General features: G+C 42.0%; 1 protein-coding gene across 1 annotated transcript in view; it reads right to left on the reverse strand.

Annotated features, from left to right (window-relative positions):
* Window positions 1–1,096: 1,096 nt before the first annotated feature.
* Khdrbs1 (KH RNA binding domain containing, signal transduction associated 1) overlaps window positions 1,097–26,806 on the reverse strand; it is a 35,372-nt gene continuing 9,662 nt past the window's right edge. The window contains exons 2-9 of the mRNA XM_012950310.2: window positions 17,674–17,798; window positions 13,872–13,988; window positions 12,646–12,792; window positions 9,161–9,291; window positions 7,928–8,129; window positions 7,174–7,241; window positions 6,032–6,090; window positions 1,097–2,418 (exon numbers count right to left, since the gene is read on the reverse strand). Of these exons, the coding sequence (XP_012805764.1) occupies window positions 2,321–2,418; window positions 6,032–6,090; window positions 7,174–7,241; window positions 7,928–8,129; window positions 9,161–9,291; window positions 12,646–12,792; window positions 13,872–13,988; window positions 17,674–17,798 (947 nt within the window). The 3' untranslated portion in view covers window positions 1,097–2,320. The remainder of the gene's footprint in view (window positions 2,419–6,031; window positions 6,091–7,173; window positions 7,242–7,927; window positions 8,130–9,160; window positions 9,292–12,645; window positions 12,793–13,871; window positions 13,989–17,673; window positions 17,799–26,806) is intronic.

The following is a 26,806-nucleotide window of genomic DNA, read 5'->3' on the forward strand; positions in this document are numbered from 1 at the left end:
GATGGGCAGGATTATTAAGAGTTATGGCTAATTTATGCGGCAGCATATGGTTTTTCTTTTTACAGCTATTTTTATTAAACAAGTTTTTCAAAGTTTTAACATTAAAATTAACAGCTAAAGAATTGTTTATGCAAGTTGCTATCACAGTTTATATAAAAGAGAAATATGTGCTATTAAAATCAGACATTTAGGTTACCTTTGGTTTTTTGCGATGCATGTTAGCTTTACACATCCTGATTCTCTTGCGATAATTTTCCTTTAAAAAGGGGGGTATAGAGTGATCTCTTTTCATCAAAACAAGACATAATGCCCTGAAAGCTGACTTCAAACCATGGTTGAAAATTCAGTTATTTACACTTTATCACAATCTATAAATACATTTTTTTGTTGGTGTGTTTTGAAAAGAAAAAAAAATGTTCATCATGCACTCCTGCAGGTAGCTTGGCACTTCATACAAGAGGATTTTTCACCCCCGAGCAGTTTAGGTGGCTCTTAGGGAAGACATGAGATCCCTGGGAATGGTGCCAACCAATTCCATCATTTCCCTTGGTCTTGCAGGAGGGAGTTTAGGCCCAGCCTATCATGCCAGATCCTGCTCCAGGCCAGCTGAATTATTAACAGCACCTCTAGGATTAGAAGGGAAACACTTAAGGCAACCAGGGTTTACTGATTGTCCTATCTAAAAGCAGTGTTAACAACATCTGACCTGAGACTTGGTGTCATTCTTTAGGGCCATGTATGGGCTCTACAGAAGGTGCAAAGCAAGGGTGGCTGGCACTTTACCTATACCTTCAGATGAAAATCAATTCAAGTCTTGGACGTTTGGGTTTTGCTCACAAGAAATTACAACTTTTGATAGGACTGGATAAAACTGCTTTCAACAACTTCCAGGGGGTGAAAAAGCTTTGATTATTTTTAAACTAAAACTTAACAATTCATAACCTTTTTTGGTAACTTAAAATAAAATCCCCACCACCACTTTTAAGAATGTCTCCAACTTTTGACAAGCCCATTAACTTTAGAATTAATTTAAGTTTATTTGAAAGAGAAAACTATTTTATTGTCCACCCAAAAAATGACAATTCATCACATTTACTTTGATTAAAAAAGGACTAAACTTTATTGACAAACTGCTGCAGACATTTTGACAAAGTTTAAGCTACCTATTTAGGCAGACTTACACATGTAGCATTTAATCTTCAGAGAACAAAATGGGAGGACGGTACAAATCCATTAGGACTTTAACTTATGTACAAAGTGGATTTTGATTCCTTTTTCATTCAGCTGCAGTGTCCCTTTTTAATATCATCCTAGTGTTGAGACATACTTGACTAACTACCTTGGGAACAGTTCAATTGACAACTGTCAATTTAATGAAATCATCATCTTTTGGCCCCAGTGTCCAAATGAGCTTTTCATGGAGTGCAGAATCTCAGATGGACAAAATACTTTTGACCTTTTGAATACTGAAAATGTAATTGTTACTAGTATTACTAAAAGATTGTGACTAAACAGCTCTATACCAAATTCAATTTAGGTGGCCAGCTCCCCCAATCAACCTTTTCAAAGCCCACTTTCCCCCCACTAAGTATCTCTCAACACTGTATGTCTGGGGCTAGATTTCAAAACCCACAAAATGAAAAAGTCAGTTTTACAAACCTAATTTTGTAATTGTATTTTAAGTCAATTAACATTAAAAATTGCATCAACTATTTAACTTATGAGGATCTTTCATATTAAAATTTAAACTTAAGATTCAACCGCCATGTGCTTTTAAAGGAAATGGTTTTAGACAAATCTGAGCTCATTTTTACATGGTGGCACCTACTGCCGTTAACGTTTGTGATTTTAAATCTTTAACAGCCCTGAATTTTGAAATGTAGCCTAGTTTGGGATTCTGCAACTACAACTTTACGGGATTCCTCAAATCAAAACTAAGAGAACGTTGACAAGCCTTTACTTCAGAACCTTTAAGCAAGCAATGTCACTTTTGAAACTAACAGGATTGTGGTTTTTTTGACTCAACTTCTTTTTTATTATAAAAGGTACAGTTTATATTTAAACAACAAAGAAAAAAAAGCATCTACACACTTAAAAAATTAATTCAATACTCCTAAATCTATTTTAACTCATTTTAAAATACTACATACAGAAGCCAGAATGCAGAGTTAAGAATGGAGGAAGGTGGGAAGAAGGGAACCACGAAGAAAAACACTTAGACAATTACTTGTCTGTTGTGGGTAAAGCAACAGGAATCCTGGGATACAAGAAATCAGTAACAACTTTGCTCATAACTGATATTTTCCCCTCCTGTTTGTTTTTAATAACGTCCATATGGGTGCTCTCTGTATGTTCCCTTCACTGGCCTAGCTGGGGGGGCCTTCAGTGATGGCCTGGTCCCATTCCAGTCATCTTGGCCTGTGGAAAAAGAAAGTAAAAATAGTTTATAAACCATATTCCAATGGCATTATGGTATATACCAGGGGTAGATCATCATCTGGTATATAACACTATTTTTTCTTTGAACGTCTTGATAACTCCTGGTGGTTCTTGCTTTCTACTATGTCTGGCCTTGGTAACTTCACAACATTTAAAAATTTATTTATTTACTTATTTTGAGAAAAAGAGTATGAATGGCCAAAACAGGGCCTCTAGCTATTGCAAATGAACCCCAGATGCACACACCACCTTGTGCTTCTAGCTCATGTGGGTCCTGGGGAATAGAACCTGGGTTCTAAGGCTTCACAGGCAAGTACCTTAATGGCTAGGCCATTTCTCCAGTCCTCACACAATTTTACTTTGAGTAGAAAGACAGAAGGGAACAACTTGGAAAAACCAGCCTTTTTACTTAATAATATGTAAGCCAGATGCACCAGGTAGCGCATGTGTCTGGAGTTTGTTTGCAGTGGCTAGAGGCCCTACTGTGCTCATTTTCTATCTCTGCCTCAAATAAAAATTAAATTAAGTTCAAATTAAAAAGTAGTATTTAGCAGTGAAGCCTTCCACAAACAATATGATCAATACTCCAGTCTAAAAAGCCGAATAAGCCAAAACCTGCGTAAGAAGGAAAATGTCATTAATCTCAGTGGGTCTGCAATGGTCATTCTGGTTCCCAGAGCAAGGCAGGTAGACTGTTTCATGTAAACAGCATTCATAAATACCTATTGTTTTCATTTCCTATATACTTAATAAGCTTCATAGACCCCTATCTATATTTCTAGTATTTCACTTTCCACGAGGCCCTACACACTAACAAGACAGATTTTTCTGTTTTTATTTACAAAAGGAGAGGCATACCAGGGCCTCTTGCTGCTGCAAACAAACTCCAGATGCATGTGCTACTTTGTACACCTGGCTTTACATAGGTGCTGGGGAACTGAACATAATAAGCTGGCACTTATAATAATATACATGCCTTTAACCTCTTCAGGCCCCAGAGTCCCCCTCTTCTGCCTATTCTCTTATAAAGGCAGTCATCAGAACAAATTAACTAACTATAGCAACATAATACTAGGAGTATAAGCAGCAACCTACCCCTTAATTGAACCCCCCCCACCCGAGGTAGGGTCTCCCTCTAGCCCAGGCTGAACTGGAATTCACTATGTTTTTGATCCTTCTACCTCTGCATTCCAAGTACTGGGATTAAAGGTGTAAGCCACCATACTTGGCTTATGGACTTATTTTTATTCTCACTTTTCTGAGACAAGGTCTCACCGTGTAGCTCAGGCTAATCTTGAGCTTATCTATAGCCCAGCTGGCCTGCCTCCATCTCTTTTATTATTATTATTTTTATTTATTTGAGAGTGACAGAGAGAGAAGGGGGGGATGGGTGCGCCAGGGCCTCCAGCCACTGCAAACAATCTCCAGATGCATGCACCCCCTTCTGCATCTGGTCAATGTGGGTCCTGAGAATCAAGCCTCGAACTGGGGTCCTTAGGCTTCACAGGCAAGTGCTTAACCACTAAGCCATCTCTCCAGCCCTGCCTCCATCTCTTGAGTGCTTGAACTAATATGTATTTTTATGGCTTTGCCTGTGTATTTATTTGAGACAGGGTCTCATGTAGCCAAGGCTGGCCTTACATATACCAGATGGCGTAATGGTTAAGGTGCTAGTCTGCAGAGCCAAAGGACCCAGGTTCGATGTCCCAGGACCACATAAGCCTGATGAACAAGGTAGTGCGCAGGAGTCTGAAGTTCGTTTTCAGGGGTTGGAGGCCATGGCATGCCCATTCTCTCTTAAATAAATAAATATTTTAAAAAATTTTAATAGCAAAAGCATCGTGCTCAGTTGCTTTAGTGTGCCCATGTACATGTACATGCATTTAAATAATATTTATAAAAAATTTATGATGGAGTGGATTTGTGAACAAGAGGGAATTATTATGGTTTATTGTCTATAATTATGGAAGTTGTCAATAAAATAGAAGTTAAAATTTTTTTGAGAGGCACGCAGGTGATTGGCTACTTAATGTATCATGCCAAAATGCTGACCTGAGCTGCCTACAATGGGGCCCATAGGGTTCTTTTTCCCAAGTAGGAATAGAGAGAAACTAAACAAGTATCCTGTCCCCCGCACCTCCCGGGTCTCACTCCACCTAAGGTTGACCTGGAAGTGACTGTCCTCTCAAATGCTAGAATTAAAAGTATGCCTCATCATGGCCAGCTAAACAAATATCTTAATGTGAACTGTTAACTGGCTGAGCCCTTTGCCAGCAACTATCTGGAAGTCCCTTAGGTATCCTAAAAATACCTTATATTTAACTCTACTCTCTCTATATGAAAAGTCACATGACACACCCTTGGGAGCCCGTTAACAGGAGGCTATAAATTAGCTCTTGAGGACACACGAGTAATATGTTTTCAACCAGACCTCAGGGAAGGTGGTTGGGTCCTGCTACCACATCTGCCTCTGTTGTTCTCATGGTATCAAGAGCTGAGCTGAGGATGGAGCTCAGTTAGTAGAATGTTTGCCTACATGCAAGAGGTCCTGGATTTGATACCCAGCACCACATAAAAATGGACATGGTGGCACATGCCTTTAATCCCAGCACTTGGGAGGCAGAGTTAGGAGGATCACCATGAGTTCAGGACCACCCTGAGACTACACAGTGAATTCCAGGTCAACTCTGAGCTAGAGCCAGACCCTACAGGAGGAGGGGAGGAGCAGAGAGGATAGGAAGGACATGGTGACATACTCCTGTAATCACACCTCTTGGAAGATAGATATACAAGAAACAGTTCAAGGTTGCCTATTTAGCAAGTGTGAGGGCAGCTATAGTTTGATTCAGGTGGCACCCCCATAAACTTAGGTGCTCTGAATGCTAGGTTTCCAACTGATGGAGATTTGGGAATTAACACTTCCTGGAGGCAGTGTATTATTGGGGGCAGGCTTATGGATACAATAGCCAGTTTCCCCCTTGTCAGTGTTTGGCACACTCTCCTGTTGCTATTGTCTACCTTAGGTTGGCCAGGAAATAATGTCTACCCACTGCTCATGTCATCATTTCCCCTACCATCATGGAGCTTCCCCTTGGGTAGGGAAGCCAAAATAAACCCTTTTTTCCCAAAAGCTGCTCCTGGTTGGGTGATTTCTGCCAGCAATGCGAACCTGACTGCAACACCAGCCTAGTAAGAAACTTGGAGGTAGTACTGCCCTGATTTTGCTCCTGCCCTGCAACATCCTTGATTCTAACATACACTACTTTTGCCCTGCTCTGATGACCTGCTTGACACCCTGGCATGCCCATTCTTATTCTCTCTCAACATGGCCTAGGTATCATATCAGCACCAAAGAAAGCCCCAGCTTTAGGTATCTCATGCCTAATTGCAAGAGAAGTCTACTCCAAGTGGAGCTAAGGCCTACTTTAAGACATATACCCATAACATTTCAATAAGGGTAGGACTCCTTATAGTCCTATCAACACAACGATTTCTCCACCGGTGTGGTGACTGCCTGACTCCCAATGATTCAGTCAACCATCATTTTCCCAGGCACAAACTTGTACATTCTGACCAATAGATAAAAACATACCATAAGCTTCATACGAATCTTGAACCTCCCCATGTCCATAGTCATAATATTCTGAATCCCTGAAAGACAAAGATGGAGTGTTAGAAAGTTATGGAGTAACAATGTTTTAGTAGTTCCATCTTTTACATTTATCTTATGAGAACATGTCCATTCTAACTCATCCCTAAGCCTACAAATATTTCCAAAACCTATAGACCACACACACACACAGTTTGATAACTATAGAGATACCCATACATCTAAAGATAAAACACATACACACACACACACAGAATCTAAACTGAGATTCTTGTGTGTGTGTTTAGTTTTTCGAGGTAGTCTTGCTCTAGCCCAGGCTGACTTGGAATTCACTATGTAGTCCAGGGTGGCCTTGAACTCATGGCAATCTGCACCACCACGCCTGGCTTTTTTTTTTTTTTTTTTAAATTTTATTCATTTGCAAGCAGAGAGACAAATAGAGAATGGGCATGCCAGGGCCTCTAGTCACTGCAAACAAACTCCAGAAGCATGTCCCTTTTGTGTATATGGCTTATGTAGGTCCTGGGGAATCGAACATGAATCCTTTGGCTTTGCAGGCAAATGCCTTAACCACTAAGCCATCTCTCCAACCCTAAACTGAGATTAATTATGGCTTACTAGAAGAGAATAAATAGGAAAAGAAATGTTTTGTTCCTGATGTAGGCGGCTTTTTTTTTCCTTACAGAACTATACAAAAACACCTAGGTTATAGCAATAAGTTTGTAACTTATTTATTAAAATTTTAATTGGGGAGTTGGAGAGATGGCTTAGCTGTTTAGGCACTTGCCTACAAAGCCAAATTACCCAGGTTCAATTTCCAAGTACCCACAGATACACAAGATGGCTCATGCCTCTGGAGTTTGTCTGCAATGTCTAGAGACCCATGTATGCCCATTCTCTTTCTCTTTTTTCTCAGTAGTAAATAAAATATTAAAAAAAAAAAAAACTTGAGTGTGATACTTCTTAGCAAAAGCCCAGGTATATACCTCAAAGGTATCAAAAAGGAGATACATATGAAATGTAAGACTACTCCTTTAAAGTTTGTGCTGCCTAAACTCTCATTTCCTCCAATTTCATCCATCTAAGCTGAGGACATTATACATCACTTCTATTGCTTGACTCACCCTTGGCTCTGGCTGTAATAGCCTTCGTATCCTTCGTAACTCTGCTCTGCATATGTGTCATCATAGCCCTGGCAGAAATAAATGACAAGGTCACAATCACACAGTGTAGTTCCCTTCAGTGTAGAAAAGGATGTGATGGGCTTTTGGATAACAGGACATAAAGTTTTCCACCATAATATTAACACCCACTATGGAACAGTGAAGAAAGATAAGACCTAAACAAATATATGTGAAGCCAAGTGCAAAATATACAGTTGGGTTTTAATATTAGCAATAGAAGAAAATTCCATAGTAAAACATTATGGCAAAGAATGGCTTGTTTTTCATTTCATAATCATGTCTAAAAATGAAAAGTTTTTAAAGCCCAGGCGTGGTGACACACACCTTTAATCCCACACTTGGGAGGCAGAGGTAGGAGGCTCATTGTGAGCTCAAGGCCACCCTGAGCTAGAGTGAGACCATACCTCCAAAAACAAACAAAACATTTCCAAAAAAAAGGCTGGGCGTGGTAGTACATGCCTTCAATCTCAGCACTCGGGAGGCAGAGGGAGGTGGATCATGGTGAGTTCGAGGCCACCCCGAGACTACATAGCAAATTCCATGTTAGCCTGGGCTAGAGCAAGACCCTACCTCAAAAAGCCAAAAAATTCACTACACAAGGAGGAAGATTCCAATTTTATCAATAGTTCCCACCTACATAAAGGGCTTAGACCTTATTCAACCTGGAATAGTGTACTATTCAAAAAACTCTTACATATTCTTCATATGTTTCTGGTGCAGGTGGTGGAGGCAAAGGTATTCTTTGGATGCCTGCTGTTCGAGCTCTTGGTGCTGGAGCACCCCTCACAGTAGGTGGGGGTGGCACTCCTCGTGTCACAGTGGCACCTCTAGTGATGGCACCTCTTACTGGCGTTCCACGCACCAAAGCACCTCGAGGTGGTCCAACACCACGGCCCCTACAAAAAAGATTCGATCTTAAATTGAGATTTCTAATGAACAGGTCACTTTCATGTTCTCAGTTGTTCACACAAACCTGGAGATAGACAGATTGTATGATGCATTATCCAGATTATTATGAAAGGTCAAAAAATGTATACTTGTTTAAGATACAAACACTGGGAGATTCTCCAGGTCAGACAGAAGGATGCACATGGGCAGGTCTACATAATCTAATCACTACTTAAATGTTAACCACAAATGGTAAAATTCTGAAGTTAGATCATTAAAAACAACTGTCCAAGTCGGGCAAGGTGGTACACACCTTTAATCCCAGTACTTGGCAGGCAGAGGTAGGAGGATCACAGTGAGACCCTACCTCAAAAAACAAACAATAATGAAATAAAATAATTGTCCAAAATAAAAAATGAAGTTTTGGTTGGAGACGTGGCTTAGCAGTTAAGCACCCACGTTCAATTCTCCAGGTCCCATGTAAGCCATATGCACATGGTGGCACATGCGTCTGGAGTTTGTTTGCAGTAGCTAGAAGACCCTGGTGTGCCCATTCTCTGTCTCTAATAGAAAAAAACTAAAAATTCGAAAAATGTATTAAAACTGACATCTTAGTAGAACTATAGTGTTTGACTATGGTCAAAATTCCCAAGACCTAGATTTTCATACTTGATGCAACTTATAAATCCTATGCTAGAGTTAAGAGCATCATTGATCTTTTAATTTGTTCAGCTGGGCTAACATGGGGGGGGGAGAGGGTGACCCCTAATTCCCATGTGAGCTCTTTTCTCTTTCCTTCTCTTAATAAAATAGTCTATGTAAGTCTTTAAAACAGAGAAAGGAAGCTGGGTGTGGTGGCGCATGCCTTTAATCCCAGCACTTGGGAGGCAGACGTAGAAAGACTGCCATGTGTTCAAGGCCACCCTGACCTACAGCGAAACCCTACCTCAAACAACAAGAAAACTTTTTTTTTTTTTTATATGCACCATTATGAAAGAGTTCTAGCAATGAAATTACATCCCCTTTTGACAATTTTTACCTGGGAACAGGTGGAGGAGGTGCAGCTCCTCGGCCTCTCACTGGCACTCCACGTCCACGAGATGGCTCAGGTACTCCATTCAAGTAGGACAGCTCTAGAAACTGCTCCTGGCAGATATCATCCATCATATCCTGGGAATGAATGATAACAGAAGAATATTGCTTAATATCTTTACCTACTGAAAGTTATCTAGCCCATGAGCCTTGGATATGAAGAATGGCTGTGAAAGCCAGATGAAGTCTCAGAATGAAGTCCAAATAAACCCTACCTGTCACTTCTTTGAGAAAAGTCTTGATAACAGACCCCTCATTATTCAAATAAAGCTGTTCAGGGTGTGGTCTCTACCTAGCTTTCTTATCAATATCATCCCCTCCCCATCTTCCCCTCATTCTCTCTTTGTGAATGTATATAAGTATACATGTAAGTAGGTGTGTGGGGTCAATAGTTAACATTTAGTCTTCCTCAGTCTCCACCATTTAAAAAAAATTTTTGTTTATTTTTATTTATTTATTTGAGAGTGATAGACAGAGAGAGAAAGGGTGCCAGGGCCTCTAGCCATTGCAAACAAACTCCAGTCGCGTGCGCCCCCTTGTGCATCTGGCTAACATGGGTCCTGGGGAATCGAGCCTCGAACCAGGGTCCTTAGACTTCACAGGCAAGTGCTTAACCGCTAAGCCATCTCTCCAGCCCCATTTTTTTTTTTTTTTTTTTTGAGGTAGGGTTTCCCTCTAGCCCAGGCTGACCTGGAATTCACTTTACATGGGTACTGGGGAATTGAACTCAGGCCCTTAGGCTTTGCAGGTTAAGAACTTTAACCACTGATTATCTCTCCTGTCCAAGATCCATTTTTATACCTTCAGACCAAAGCACAATATTGTTCATCTACCAGATATATATATTCCCATACAAATCCATGATATTGTCTTAAGAGGAAAAACACAAGGTCAGGTCAGGCATGTGAAAAAACCAGAACTAAAAACATAACCAAACACCATTTTTAATTTCTTTTCACACATTTCCTACTGAGTTATTCAAACTTGGTACATCACATATTTCTAGTGACAGTTTCAAGAACAGAAGATTGCAGTTACTAGATAGAGCAATGTCTCTCCTAACTCAATTTCTCTGACCCTACACATCAGTATTGCTTCTTACATTGGTGTGACTGGCTCAGTGGTTAAAGGCACTTGCAAAGTCTGATGGCCCAGGTTTAATTCCCCAGGTCCCAGGTAAAGGCAGATGCACAATGTGGAACATGTGTCTGGAGTTCATTTGCAATGACAGGAGAACATGGCACCAGTATTTTTTCTCTTAAGTAAATTAAAAACAAAACAACAACAACAAACTAACAAAACTTAAAGAGAGCTGGACAGCACAGTGGTTAAAGGCACTTGCTTTCAAAGCCTGATGACCTGGGTTTGATTCTCTGGTACCCACATAAAACCATATGCACAAAATGAAACATGTATCATGAGTCTGTTTGCAGTAACAAGGGGCTCAAATGCACCCCATTATCTATCATCTGTCCATCTACCTATCTACATACAAATAAATATTTTTTAAAAAGCTTTAAGGATAGGCTAGAGGGATGGCCTAGTGGTTAAGGCATTTGCCGCAAAGGACTCAGGTTTGATTCCTAGGACCCATGTTAGTGAGATGTACAAATTGGCCCATGTGTCTGGAGTTCATACGCAGTGACTGGAGGCCCTGGAGCACCCATTCTCTCCCCCACCCCTTTCACTCTGTCAAATAAATAAATAAATAAAAATAAAATATGTGGGCTGGAGGGATGGCTCAGTGGTCAAGGTATTTGTCAAAAAAGCCAAAGAACCATGGTTCAATTCTCCAGGGCCCATGTTTAGCCAGATGCACAAGGAAACGCATGCATCTGGAGTTCATTTGCAGTGGCTGGAGGTCCTGGTGCGCCCTTTCTTTCTCTCTCTTTCTCTCTTATCTCTCCCCCCTTTCTCTGTCAAATAAATAATCGATGGCAGCTCTTTGCTCAGATTCTTCCAACTGCCTGCCACACATGAGGAAACATCTCCCTAACATGTATCCTTTTTTGTTGTTTTTATTCTGTGGTAGAGTCTCACTGTAGCCCAGACCTGGAGTTCACTATGTCATCTCAGGCTGGCCTTGAATCCACAGTAATCCTCCTACCTCTGCCTCCCAAGTACATGGAAACCTTCTAAACTTATCCCATTGAAGAAATGGCCAGAGACTATCAATCAAGAGATGTGCATTGCCTTTACACTTCAGAAATATGGGCAAGCTTAGTATGTTTCAATGTGTAACACCTCAAAGGGAAAAATTGCCACGAAGAAAAATTAATCAATGGGGTACAGAGAGGGCTTGCTGGTTAAGGCACTTGCTCACAAAGCCAAAGCACTCAGGTTCAATCCCCCAGGACCCACATAAGCCAGATGCACAAGGTGGCACATGTGTCTGGAGTTCATTTACAGTGGCTAGAGGCCCTGGCACACCCATTCTCTCTATATATGCCTTCCCCCCTTCTCTCAAATAAATTCTTGGCTACTACTTTAGTGACTAGGCCTACCTGAGCTACATGAGATTTTGTCAACAATAAAGCTTTCAGACTGGAAACCCATTTCAAGAGACCTCATTTAATATATACATAAATACTCCAAAACATGAAAAAGCTCAAAATATTCCAGGACAGGCCTGGGAGATGGCTCAGGCGTTATAGGCACCTGCTTGCAAAGTCGGCTGACCTGGGCTCCATTCTCCACCTACCCATATAAAGTCAGATAGGCATCCAGTTGCAAGCAAGAGACCCTGGAGCACCCCCTACCCACAGTTAGGTAGATGGATGAATAGATGATAGATAGGCAGGATCACAGATAGACAAGGTCCTCTCCAATCAAATTCTGAGTAAATACCACCCTTGAGTATGCTAGGTTAGAAATTAATGTCACATACCCAAGAACAGAAATCTATCTTAAGGCATTTTTTAAAAAAAGTTTTTCAAGGTAGGGTTTCACTCTAGTCCAGGCTGACCTGGAATTCATTAAGGCATTTTTCTAATACTCGTTCCACAAGAGTACCAGAACACTAAACTGAATGAAGACTTTCTTTTTTAGACGCAAGGTTTTCGCAACAGACACCAGTGCACACTAATGAAAACTACATTCAAAAGGAAGGTTAAGTACTTGGAGAGCTAATTTTAAGTAATAGAATCTCTGCCTTCCTAACTGCATGGTCCCTCGTTTCTTCTCTGCTCAGAAGATAAAAAATGTGTCTCTTGGGCTGGAAAGATGGCTTAATGCTTAAGGCATTTGACTGCAAAGCCTAAGGACCCAGTTCAATTCCCCAGTACCCACATTAGCCTGATGCACAAGGTGGTACACATATCTGTAGTTCATTAGCAGTGGCTAGAGGCCCGGGTTGCCCCCATTCTCTCTCTCTCTATCTCAAATAAATAAATAAAAGTTTAAAAAGTTGTGTGTGCATGTGTGTCTCCTTACTGGTACTAGGAATTTCTTGACTTCCTCCATGGCATGGGCCATAAGAGCATAAGCTTCACATGGGGGTCCAAAGACTTCAATGAAGACATGCAGATCCATATTCAAATGGGCATATTTGGGGTCTCCACCTTTGCGAAGCTCTTCTTCCTATGGAAAAATGCAGGGAAATATCTCATCATGCAAACTAAAGAGAAAACAGCTCCTTTACCTTTAGGTTAGAAAGACAAGACCTCAATAGCTGAGAAAAACAGTGAATATTAAGAAAAAAAAAAAGCTTTGGAGAGATGGCTCAGAGGTTAAAGGTACTTGTCTGCAAATCTTGACTGCTTAGGTTCAATTTCCCATTACCCATGTAAAGCCAGATGCACAAAGTGGAATATGAATCTGGAGTTGGTTTGCAGTGTTAAGGAGCCATGGTGAACTCATTCATTTTCTATCATTCCCTTTCTCCTTGCACTTGGGAGGCAAAGGTAGGAAGATCGCTGTGAGTTCAAGGCCTCAGACTACATAGTGAATTTCAGGTCAGCCTGGGCTAGATTGAGACCCTATCTTGGGGGGAGGGGTAAAAACTGAGCCAGGCATGGTAGCACATGCCCAGCACGTGGAAGGCAGATGTATGAGGATCGTGGAGAGTTCAAGGCCACCCTGAGACTACATAGTGAACTCCAGATCAGCCTGGGTTAGAGCAAGACCCTACCTCAAAAAATAAAATAAAACAGACACTACATTATGTTTTATGGCATGGGAAAGAAGAAATGTCAGGTAGGCTCTTTTATGACTACTCATGGCTCCTTTTGGAATACATTCTTTTCTAAAAGCAGGTCTCACATTCCAGCTGTTGGCTAGAAAACAAATCATCAAATTTCCCACACTCACCTGCACTCACAACACTACTGGCCACATTCTTTTCACATCAGGGGAAAGGGCTACGCTGTTCACATTTTACTGTCTTTAATTTGGATAAGTTTAGCACACCCAGTTCGTGTTCCAAGCTTTTAAGAGTTAAGTTTACTAACACTGAAGAAGCTACTATAAATTCTATTATGCAGCCAAAAAGTCAGGAAGAAAATAATCAAGAGAACACATCCAGGCTCTACCAAGGCTGTCAGGCAAGTAAGTGCATGCACCCAATGAAATGAATGTTTCTACAAGGCACCCACAGTAGACACTGGACAACAACTAAGATGGTATCAGGTTATTAGTTTGCCTCACTACTACGAACTTACCTTGGCTTTGTCTCTCATTGAACCCTTTCCCAACACAGAGATCTTTGCACCAGTTTCTTCCTGCAGTCTTTTGATTGTATTCCCTTGTGGTCCAAGAATCTTGCCCACAAAATTGAACTGACAGAATATCAAAAGAAAAAAGTGATTTCTAAATACACATTCATTTATTAAAATTTCCAGATATACTCTCTTCAACAAATATGTACACTAAATATTTCCATTTTGCTAAATGGTCAGCTGAAGGTTATGTAACTAGCAAGTGGCAATTACTAACATATGAGTTTGGATTTCAAAATGTAGTCTGCAGTACTCCTTCTATAATTCACCACAACCCTTAATACTTTTATTATTATTAGTTTACTTTCTGAGAGTGAGCAAAAGAGAGAAAGAGTTGGCACGTCAGGGCCTCTAGCCACTGTAATCAAACTCCAGACATGTGTGCCACTTTACGCACATGCGTCACCTTGTGCATCTGGCTTACATGGGATTTGGGGAATTAACTCTGGGTCCTTAAGCTTCATAGGCAACTACCTTAACCACTAAGCTACCTCTCCAAGTCCAATACTTAATACTTTACTAAACTTATTTTTTGAGTCAGGATCTCACTTCTAGCTCAGGGTGACCTGTAACTTGCTACAACCCTCTTTATATCAGCCTCCCTATTGCTTGCTGAGTGAAATCCAGGTCAGTCTGAGCTACACTGAGACCTTACCACAACAAAAATAGGGGCTGGAGAGATGACTTAGTGGTTAAAGCGTTTGCCTGCAAAGCCAAAGGACCTCAGTTCAATTCCCCAGGACCCACGAAAGCCAGCTGCACAAGCTGGCACATCCGCCTGGAGTTCGTTCACGGTGACTGGAGGCCCTGGCGTGCCTATTTTCTCTGCCTCTTTCTCTCAAATAGATAAATAAAAGTAAAGTTTTTAGAAAAAAATTAAAAACCAAAATAAATAAATATAAAAAAATAAAAGGAGGAAGTTGGGCTGGAAAGATGGCTTAGCAGTTAAGACGCTTGCCTGTGAAGCCTAAAGGCCCATTCTGACGCTCCAAATTCCACATAAGCCAGATGCAAAAGGTGACGTAAGTGTAAGGTTACAGACGTACATAAGATGGCACATGCATCTGGAGTTCAATCCCAGTGGCTGAGGTCCTGGTGTGCCAATTCTATCTCTCTCATGAAAAAATAAAAAATAAAAAACAGAAGAAGCCAGGCGTGGTAGCTCATGCTTTTAACCCCAGTACTCAGAGGTAGAGGTAAGAGGATTGCTGTGAGGCCAGCCTGGAACGAGTGTGAGACCATACATCAAAAATACACTCTTTTGATGGCTTAGCGGTTAAGGCATTTGCCTGCAAAGACAAAGGATCCCGGTTCAACTCTCCAGGCCCCATGTAAGCCAGATGCACAAGGGGGCGCATGTATCTGGAGTTCGTTTGCAGAGGCTAGAAGCCCTGGCACGCTCATTCTCTCTCTTGCTCTCAAATAAATAAATAAAAATAAACAAATTTTTAAAAATAGGGCTGTAGAGATGGCTTGGTGGTTAAGCGCTTGCCTGTGAAGTCTAAGGACCCCGGTTCAAGGCTTGATTCCCCAGGACCTACATGTTAGCCAGATGCACAAGGGGGCGCACGTGTCTGGAGTTCGTTTGCAGTGGCTAGAGGCCTTGGTGCGCCCATACTCTCTCTCTATCTGCCTCTTTCTCTCTGTCACTCTTAAATAAATATATAAACAAAATAAAAAAAAAAAAACCCAAAAGGCTGGAGAGATGACTCAGCACTTAAAGTGCTTGCCTGTACAGCCTAACAACTCAGGTCTGACTCCCCCAGTGACCATGTAAAGCCAAATGCACAAAGTGGTGCATGCATCTGGAGTTCAACTACAGCAGGAGACTTAGGCATGCCTGTTCTCTCTCTCCTGTCTCTGATTGCAAATATTATATTTTTTAACAGGAGAAAGTACTTCTATACAAAGCAAACTAAGGGTTGGGGAGATGGCTTAGAGGTTAAGGTGCTTGCCTGCAAAGCTTCAGGACTCAGGTTCAATTCCTCAGGACCCATATAAGCCAGATACAAAAAGTGACATATATGTCTGCAGCTCATTTGCAGTGACTAGAAGCCCTGGCATGCCCATTCTGTCTGCCTCTTTGTCCCTCAAATAAAAAAATTAAAAAAAAAATTTTCTTAGTTTTTCAAGGTAGGGTCTCACTCTAGCCCAGGCTGACTTGGATTCCCCAAGGTTGCCTCGAACTCATGGCTATCTTCCTATCTCTACCTCCTGAGTGCTGGGATTAAAGATGTGCGCCACCATGCCCAGCTCCATTTTTTCTTTTTGTTAAAAAAAGTACTTAATTTTAACCCGGCTAAAAAATCACTGTGAGTTCGAGGCCACCCTGAGACTACATAGTGAATTCCAGGTCAGCATAAGCTAGATGAGATCCTTGAAAAGCCAAAAAGAAATAACAGGGCTGGAGAGATGGCTTAGCAGTTTAGGCATTTGCCTTCAAAGCTTGAGAACCCAAGTTCTGATACCCCAGTACCCACATAAGACAGAGGCACAAGTTAGTGCATGTGCCTGAAGTTCATTTGCAGTGGATAGAGGCCCTGGTGTGATTCTCTCTATCTGGCCCCTCTCTTAAATAAGTAAAAAAGAATTAAAAGCTGGGTATGGTGGCACACACCTTTAATCCCAGCTCTTGGAAGGCAGACACAGGATAGCCATGAGTTCAAGGCCACCCTGAAAATTCTAGGTCAGCTTGGACTAGAGTGAGATCCTACCTTGAAAAACCAGAAAAATAAAAATAAAAATACCCGGGTATGGTGGCAGGCACACATCTTTAATTCCAGCACTTTGGAGGCAGAGGTACGGGGATCACAGTGAGTTCAAGGCCACTCTGAGAATTTTTAAAATTTTTATGTGGGGGGAGAGGGAAGGAGGAAGAATGGGTACACCAGGGGCTCTAGCCACTGCAAATAAACTCCAGACGTATGTGCCACCTTGTGCATTTGGGTCCTTAGGAATTAAATCAGAATCCTCTGGCTTTACAGGCATGTGTCTTAACCACTAAGCCATCTCTCCAGCCCCCCAAAATTTTTAATGAATATATGTGTACATGTATGTATGTGGAAGACATAGGGAAGAGGATGACTTTGGTTATCATTACTCAGGAATACTGTTTGCCCATTCCTCCCCTTTTTGGAGATCCAGTCTATCATTGGCCTGGAGCCTGCCAAACCAATTAGGCTAGATTGGCTGGCCAGTGAGACCCAGCTCCCTCCTCTTTCCCTCTTTCCAGCACTGAGATTGCTATGTGTACCACCCTGCCTAGCTAGTGTTTTTATGTAGGTTTTGAGGATTGAACTCAGGTTCTCATGATTGCAAGGCAAACGCTTTACTGACTGAGCTATCTCCCAGCCCTCATTTTGATCACTAAAATATTAATTATCTTGACCTCCCCCTCTTTTTCTGGTTTTTCAAGAAAGGGTCTTACTCTAGCCCAGGCTGACCTGGATCTTACTATGTAGTCTCAGGGTGGCCTCTAACTCATGTCTATCCCGCCTACCGCTGCCTGAAGTGCTGGGATTTGAAGTTGTGTACCACCACACCTGGCTTATTTTGCCTTTCTAACCATAGCTATACTATTAGTTATTGACTAATACTTTAATTGCCAAAAACAGGACTTTGGGACAGAAAGGAATCTTCACAAGCTCCATTTCTGGCACATCACATTCCACAGAAGTTGCCAACTCAGCCAATGATTTTCCTACCTGTAACAAGAACTGAGGGAAGTAAGTTACTTTTCTCTTACCTTTGGATACTGCTTAACAGGTATCAGAACCCGCTCTTTCAGCTTCATGTTCTTATGAGAAAATAAATCCAGGTAATTCTCTTCATCATCTTTTTTTGAATCTCCCTTCTGAATCTTCTCAATTTCTAAATTAAAAAAAGAAAACAAGTTATTTCTGCTTTGCATACACATAAAGGCCAATTGCCAAGAGTGTTTAAAATGGTAACAATTACCATATAAATAGTTCATACAATGTTTAATTGTATATAGACTGGGTGAACGCACCAAATTTGTGAAAGACTGACTGAGTAGGCAACCCAAACACTATTTCCAATAAGAGCAGTTTGCTCATTCACCCTCACCTACGTTTCTGTCAGTTAATGGTTGCTGGGAAAGGAAGACACTTTCTTCAATGTTGTTGCCACAAGTTGCCCATGATTTGGTAAGTAATCCCCTATCCATACTCTTACAAGCAATCCTAAATATGACTGGATCACAATAAAAGTGAAAATAGACAATAAAGTGCAAGTGGGTCTAGCTGGGAAGAAGGGGTTAGTGGGAAGATAAGAAAAAGATAAAGTAATAGGGTGAATGTGATCAAGATACATTTTATATGTATGTATGCATAAAAATTTCAAAAGTAAGTTTTAAAAGAGCTGCACATAGTAAGACAAAAGGATCCCTGTAAGTTTGAGGCCAGCCTGGGCTACAGTCAGTTCCAGGTCAACCTGGGCTATCTCAAAGAATAACACCCTCCAAAAAAAGGGGCCCGTGGAGATGGCTCTGCAGTTAAGAGCACTTGTCACTTAAGCATCAAGGACTTTGGGGCCAAACACCACCAAAGTTGGCTCCAAGAGCCCACATAAACAGCTGGGCATGTCACCCATGCCTGTAACCCCAGTGTTGGAGTAGGAGGGTATGGACCCAACATCAAGATGGAACTTGACAAGCTGGGGCTCACTGACAGGAAGCAGCTCTGCATTGAGCGACCCTGTCTCAAGGCAATATGCAAGTAAGTGAAAAAAGAACACCCTACCGTCTCCTCTTGCTTCCCGACACACACACACACACACACACACACTCTACATATAAATGTGCAAGCACAAAAAGGAAATGCATTTAACTAAACTAAAAAAGTAAAAAACAGACAGGTAATTAGATGAAAACGGAATCAAACAAATCAAAATGTTCATCAAGAGGAATGTCAGTGCCAGGGATGAGATACCTTCCAATAAGTTGTTGGCTAGGGAGGTCCCTGATACTCTCAAAACATTATAGGCCATTGTCAAGGCTCTTGGGTTTCCCACCAGGAATAGATAGTAAGAACCTATTGAAGACTCTGTATGCTTAGGCAGCAAGATTACTGAGCTAAAAATCTTCTTCATGTAGACCAGTTGACATAAAGCTGACAAAAGCTACCCTGCATGCAATGCCATGGGAGAGACAGAAGTCATCAATGTAGAGTCATCAGTGGACACTGAACGCCTTAAGTTTGGCCAGCCAGGCCTAATGAGTCAAGGGGTCCAAAAGTGAGTGGCATGTCTATTATGGGGGAAAACAACCGCGTTCTAATTGGACCGGAGGCCCACTCCACAGGAGGGAATACATGCCTGATATTGAAAACTTATGACAGGGGTAGTCATGAGCCCTAGAGGTGTAACATCGGCTGGTATCTGACTAAATATATATACTATGCTCACCAAACTGCCCTGTAAACACTTTTATTAACGTTCATACCCATGTATTAATGCTACTCTCACTTTTGGTTAGAGATGCTTCTGTTTCCAGATGGCTGTGACCTATGGGATCACTCAAAAGGTACCACAGTACTGGAAAGTGACAGAGTAGTGCTTAGCACTGAAACATCTCTATCACACCTTCCAAGACTCAGGGTCCATTGCTAAAGAGATGGCGGAAAGAATGTAAGAGCAGGACTCCTTACAATGTACTCTTCCAAACACAAAATGGCCTGAATATCCATGGCCTTGCAGTGCCAGGCACTATCTACCCAAAGCCACCATAATATAAGGAAAAGATGATGACATCAAAATAAGAGACTGGGTCTGGAGAGATTCCTTAGTAGTTAGGCACTTGCCTGTGAAGCCTAAGGACCCTGGTTTGAGGCTCGATTACCCAGGAACCACATGAGCCAGATGTACAAGGTGGCACATGCATCTGGAGTTCATTTGCAGTGGCTAGAAGCCCTGGCATGCCCATTCTCTCTCTCTCTCAAATAAATAAAATGTAAAAAAAAATTAAAAATAAAAAAATAAGAGACTGGTTGAGAGAGGGAAAGAATATGATGGAGAATGGGGTTGTGAAGGGGAAAGTGGGGGGGGGTTATGGCTTATTGTCTATAATTATGGAAGTTGTCAACAATCTTTAAAAAAGAAAAAATACAAAAGCAGGGCATAGTAGCACATGCCTTTAGTCCCAGTACTCAGAAGGCAGGTGTAGGAGAATTGCTATGAGTTCAAGGCCACCCTGAGTCTACATAGTGCATTCCAGGTCAACCTGGGCTAGAACAAGAACATATCACAAAAACAAAACAAAACAAAAAAAAACAGTAATCTAAATAGGTAATGGATTACTATTCTACTTTGACAGCCAAACCACCCTGAACACACCCAATCTCTTTCCACTCTGGCAGTAGTGCCTTCTGGATACTAGTCAAGTCTGAAAGAACTGGTTCTTGATTCTGCTACTCATTAGTTACGTAAACTTAGACAAGTGTTTCATTGCACGCTTGCACACTCTCGCTCTCTCTATATATATTCCCCGCCCCCTTTGGTTTTTCGAGGTAGGGTCTTCCTCTGGTCCAGGCTTGACCTGAAATTCAGTATGTAGTCTCAGAGTGCCTCAAACTCACAGCAATCTTCCTACCTCTGCCTCCCAAGTGCTGAGATCAAAGGTGTGCGCCACCACACCTGGCCATTGCTCTATATTTTAATTTCCTCATTTATAAAATAGAGGCAGGGGCTGGAGAGATGGGTTAGCAATTAAGGCACTTACTTACCTACAAAGCCAAAGAATCCAGGTTCGATTCCCCAGGATCCACGTAAGCTAGCTGTACAAAGACCTTGGCACACTTATTCTCTCCTCCACTCCTCTCTCTCAAATAAAATACACAAAGCCAGATGGGTCCTTAGGATTCACAAGCAAGCACCTTAACCACTAAGCCATCTCTCCAGCCCCAACCATTCTTTTTCTTTTGCCTCTTCCTCTTTCTCCCTCATATTAACTAATTAAATATGTATGGAAAAGCGAAAGGGCCCATCGTGGCGCACGCCTTTAATCCCAGCCCTTGGGAGGCAGAGGTCGGAGGATCACCGTGAGTTCGAGGCCACCCTGAGACTCCATAGTGAATTCCAGGTCAGCCTGGGCTAGAGTGAGACCCTACCTCGAAAAACCAAAAAAAAAGAAAAGAAAAGAAAAAGAAAAAGAGAGAGAGAAAGGGCCAGAGAGATGTTGCAGCAACTTGGGGCTGATTCACATAAATAAAGCCAGATGCTCAAAATGGTGCATGCATCTGGAGTTCATATTTAATGGCAAGAGGCCCTGGCTGGCAGACAGCCAGCCAGCTAGTCAATGTCTGTCTGTCTGTCTGTCTCTCTCTCTCTCTCTCTCTCTACCTTTGCTTGCAAATAAGTTAGTTAATATCTAAAAGTTTCATCGGGGCTGGAGAGATGGCTTTGCGGTTAAGGCATTTGCCTGTAAAGCCAAAGGACCCAGGTTCGATTCCCCAGGCCCCATGTAAACCAGATGCACAAGGTGACCCATAAATCTAGAGTTCATTTGCAGAAGCTGAAGGCCCTGATGCACCCATTCTCTCTCTGTATATGCCTCACTCCCTCTTTCTCTCTCAAACAAATAAAATGTTTTTAAAAATGTAATTAACTAATTCATTTTGGTTTGTATTTTCAAGGTAGGGTCTCATTCTACCCTATGCTGACCTGGAATTCACTATGTAGTCTCAGGGTGAGCTCAAACTCACAGTAATCTTACCTCTGCCTTCCCAGTAGTCGTGCACCACCAAGATCAGCCCAATTCACTCTTTTCTGAACATCTGGTATTTGATTATGGCCTTCTTGTTTTATAGGCACAGGGCTGCAGGACGGCTTAGCAGTTACGGCGCTTGATCATGATCAACTCCCCAGATCCCATGTAAGGTGACAACATATGTGAAGGATGCTATACGCACAATATAGAGTTCAACTGAAATGGCTAGAGGCCCTGGCATGCCCATTCTCTGTCATAAAAAAGTAACTGTAGGCCAGGCATGGTGGCACATACCTTTAATCTCAGCACTGAGACTACATAATGAATTCCAGGGCAGCCTAGACTAGAATGAGACCCTATCCTGAAAAAACAAATAAAAAATCAGAGAGGGGAAAAAAGGATACTACAACTCTGATTTGCAAACATCACCAAAGAGCTTTTAAGAATGGGGTACTGATGTATATTTTACTATACCTCTTTCTTTCTTTCTTTCTTTCTTTCTTTCTTTCTTTCTTTCTTTCTTTCTTTCTTTTTTTTTGAGGTAGGTCTCACTCTAGTTCAAGCTGACCTGGAATTCACTGGGAACTCACAGTGATCCTACTACCTCTGCCTCCCGAGTGCTGGGGTTACAGGTGTGCACTACCACGCCCGGCTCCCATTTCTTCTTTTTCTTTGGGGGGAGGGGGGTCCAAAGTAGGGTTTCACTCTAGAGCTCAGGTTGACCTGGAATTCACTATGTAGTCTCAGGCTGGCCTCAAACTCATGGCGATCCTCCTATTTCTGCCTCTGGAGTGCTGGGATTATAGGCATGCGCCACCACACCAGGCCCATTTCTTCTTTTTTAAAAAATATTTTTATTAATTTGTTTGTGTATGCATGTACACTCCAGTGTCTTGCTGCTGCAAACAAACCAGATACTCCACATTTTGTGTCTGGCTTTACATGGGTGCTAGAGAATCAAACTGGGGCCAGTAACTGCTGAGTCATCTCCCCAGCTGCCCCCCAACCCCACCCCATCCAGTGTTCCTTAACTGCTGCCATGTATTTAGATCCTTCAGCTGTAGCTTAGATTACTTTCTAGACACCTTACTTAGCCAGGACATGAAGATGCAAAGCCCGTCCATGTGCCCAACAAAAATTTGTCCAACAGGAAGGAAGCAGGACTGGAAAACTGATTATAGTAGAAAGGTTTTATTTACACATTTACTGTGAATTTAGGGCCTCCCTAAGACATGGACTCTTCTACTATATTTTACACTAGCTAACTGGATCTTACAGCCTCTTTGCCTACTGTTTTCAGTTTCTCAGAGAATGGTGATTCACAGAGCTGAAAAGACAAAAGCTTAATTATTTAGCCTAGAAAGTGAAAGAGGAGGTCTGGAGAGATGACAGCGGCTGAGAAGCCTAAGGACCCAGGTTCAATTCCCTAGTACCCACACACAAGCCAGATGTACAAGGTGGCACGTGTGTCTGGAGTTTCTTTGCAGTGGCTAGAGGCCCTGGTGCACCCATTCTCTCTCCGCCTCTTTCCCTCAGTCTCTCAAATAAATAAACAAAACATTAAAAAAAAAAAAGACTAAGAATTTGAAGCAACCAAAGGCCTTCAGCAAGGATAATCTTCCATATATGAAAATGAAGTAGCTCAACATTTATTCATGCTTTAACAAACATCTGGTAAATGCAAGCGCCATTCAAATATTTCATTTTCCTCAAAAAACAACTCAGTGGGCTGGAGAGACAGCTAAGCAGTCAAGGCAAACCTGCAAAGCCTAACCACCAGTGTTCTATTCCCCAGTACCCATGTAAACCAGATGCAAAGTGGTGCATGCATGTGGAGTTCATTTACAGTGAGTGGCTAGAGGCTCTGATGTGCCCATCCCCCCCCCCCGCTCTGCTTGCAAATAAATAAACTTAAAAAATTTTTTTTAAATAACTTGGAGCTGGGCATGGTGACACACGCCTTTAATCCCAGCACTCAGGAGGCAGAGGTGGGAGGAATGCTGTGAGTCTGAGGCCACCCTTGGACTACATAGTGAATTCCAGGTCAGCCCGGGCTAGAGTGAGACCTTACCTTGAAAAACAAAACTCAGTGAAATAACTGTTATACCCCCACAGAGGAACTGAAAACTCAAGAGAGGCTCAATAGCTACTTCTAGGTCACAAAGCTATTAAAGTCCCAAAGCAAAGATTAAAAGCCAGGCTGCTTTCTCTAACTTCAAATTTCATGCTTTTTCTGGTGCCTTTTACTTGGAAATGGGTGGGTGGGGATGGGGTAGGGGGGTGGGGAGGACTTTAAGTGTGGAAGAGCTGACTTCATAAAATTTTAGGAAGTACAATTTATACCCAGACACTGACATGCACACTAAAGCAATGAATGGGCTTTATGGGTGCCTCGGGTGTTGAGCTGTAAGACAATCCTCTCCTTTTAACTGCCCCCCCCCCCTTTGGTCTTACTTTCATTGGTGAGCTATAGTAGACTTAATGGAAAGCTCAAAAAACCAAACAAGAAAAACAAAGTTTCCTCAAGATAGCTTACTCTAAACCAAGTTTAGTTGTGCATGCCTGTAATCTCAGCAGGATGTTGGTTTAGTGAAGACCAGCCTGGGCTAGCTACATAAGAGTGTACCAGGCCAGCCAGGGTTACATAGCTTTAAAAAAAAAAAAAAAAAAAGAATTACCCTCAGGTAAAAGTACTTTCTAGACATTTCTTTCTCCCCCCCCCCCCCTTTTTTCCCTTCAAGGTAGGTCTCACTCTAGCCCAGGCTGACCTGGAACTCACTGTGTAATCTCAGGTGGCCTCAGACTCACAGGGTTACTTCTTACCTCTGCCTCCCAGTGCTCAGAATTTTAAAGGTGTGTGCCACCATGCCAAGCTCTAGACAAACAACATTTCTAAAACTCCTTGAAGTGATCTTTGCTTGGGCCTCTGGGGACCTTAGATGTCCCAAGAGCTAAAGAAAAGCTAGGCATAAACAAAGAGAGGTGGCCCATTTGTTTCCTGGTCAGGCAATTATTGTATGTTAGCCAGTTCTTTTTGTTTCAGGACTTTTGGATTTGTTATTTTGTCTTTATAATCAGTATTATCCCCATTGAACAAGAAAACTTAATTCAGAAGTTATATAATCTGTCACAAAATAACAGAACAGACACTTAAACCTAATCATTCCTTATAGCAGCTCAGAGTAATAAATTCATCTAATGTTTTAAATTTCTTTTATTTATTTATTATTATTATTTACTTTATTTATTATTATTATTATTCATTTTGGTTTTTCAAGGTAGGGTCTCACTCTAGCTCAGGCTGACCTGCAATTCACTATGTAGTCTCAGGGTGGCCTCGAACTCAGGGATCTCTTACCTCTGCCTCCCCAGTGCTGGGATTAAAGGAGTGCGCCACCAAACCCGACTTAAATTTCTTTTACTCTTTTACTTATTCTTTCTTCCTTTCTCCTGTAGGTCTTGTCATTTTGAATGTCCAAGGATTAGGGGAACCATGTCCCCAGCCCCCAATCTGCATTTAAATATGCCTCTAAACCAGGCCTTTAATTCCAGTGCCTGAGAGGCAGAGGTAGGAAGACTGCCAGCCTGGTACTACAGAGTGAGTTCCTAGTTAACCTGGGAAGCCTAAGGACCTAGGTTCAATTCCCCAGACAGAACCCATGTAAACCAAATGCACATAGCAGTGCATGTGTCTGGTGTTTGTTTACAGTGGCTAGAGGCCCTGGAGTACATATTCTCAAATACATAAATAAATAGTTTTTAAAAGGAGCCAAGCGTGGTAGCTCATGCCTTTAATCCTAGCATTCTGAAGGCAGAGGTAGGTGGATCATTGTGAGTTCAAGGCCACCCTGAGACTACAGTGAATTCCAGGTCAGCCTGGGCTAGAGAGCAAGACCCTACCTCGAAAAACGAAATAATAATAAACAAACACACCAGGAAAGAAAGGCAGGCATGGTAGAGAACATGGAAGCAGGGAAGGCAGAGGTAGGAGGATCACTATGAGTTCAAGGGTACCCTGAGACTACATAGTGAATTCCAGGTCAGCGTGGGCTAAAGGGAAACCCTACCTCAAAAAGAAAAAAAAAAAAAAGGCCATCATGGGGAAGGGCATGGCTTTAATCCCAGCACTGAAGAGGGTGAGGCAAGAGGATGCCAAGAGGAGTTTTCAAGGACAGCCTGAGGACACAGAGTAGGCCTAGGTCAGCCTAGGCTACAGTGAAACTACCTGGTTGCAGGGGATGAAGGGAATCAGACCTGGGTCCTTTGGCTTTTGACAGTTCACATAAAAATAATACTAGGTAAGAAAAATTATATACAGACTGGACCCAGTAGTATAGACCTGGATCCAATCCCAGCTGAAGCAGTAGTTCATGTTCAAAGTCTACCTGGTCCTACAAAGAGAAGTCAAGGCCAGCTGAGACTTGTTCTTAATATAAAAAGTAAAGAGCTGGGCATGGTGGCGCATGCCTTTAATCCCAGCACTCAGGAGGCAGAGGTAGGAGGATCGCTGTGAGTTCAAGGCCACCCTGAGATTACATAGTGAGTTCTAGGTCAGCCTTGGCTAGAGGGAGACCCTACCTTGAAAAACAAACAAACAAAAAAGTAAACAGCAGGCAGAGAAAATAGCTTAGTAGTAGAGCACTGTGTAGCACACACAAAAGGACCTGAGTTTGGGGCTGGAGAAACAGCTAAAATGCATGAATGCAAAGACTGTTGGACTTGGGTTCGATTCCCCAATACCATGTAAAGGCAGATGCAGTGTGGAACATTCACCTCAAGTTCATTTGCACCAGCAAAAGGCCATGCACCACATGCCCATACTTACTCACTCTCACTCAAATAAATCAATTAAAAGAAAAAAAAAAGAGCTGGGCAGGGTGGCACACACCTGTAATCCTAGCACTGGGGAGGCAGGAGGACTGCTGTTAGGGGCTACCCAAGACTACACAGTTAATTCCAGGTCAGCCTGGGCCATAGTGAGACCCTACTTCAGAACCCCCCAAAATAAATAAAATAGTAAATAAATAAAATAAAAAAGGGGGAAGGCTGATGGGCTGCAGAGATGGCTTTGCGGTTAAGGTGCTTGCCTGCAAAGCCTAAGGACCCAGCTTCAATTCCCCAGTATCCATGTAGGCCAGATGCACAAGGAGGCACA

The sequence above is a fragment of the Jaculus jaculus genome, chromosome 5 (assembly GCF_020740685.1).
Source record: "Jaculus jaculus isolate mJacJac1 chromosome 5, mJacJac1.mat.Y.cur, whole genome shotgun sequence".
Taxonomy (NCBI): Eukaryota; Metazoa; Chordata; class Mammalia; order Rodentia; family Dipodidae; genus Jaculus; species Jaculus jaculus.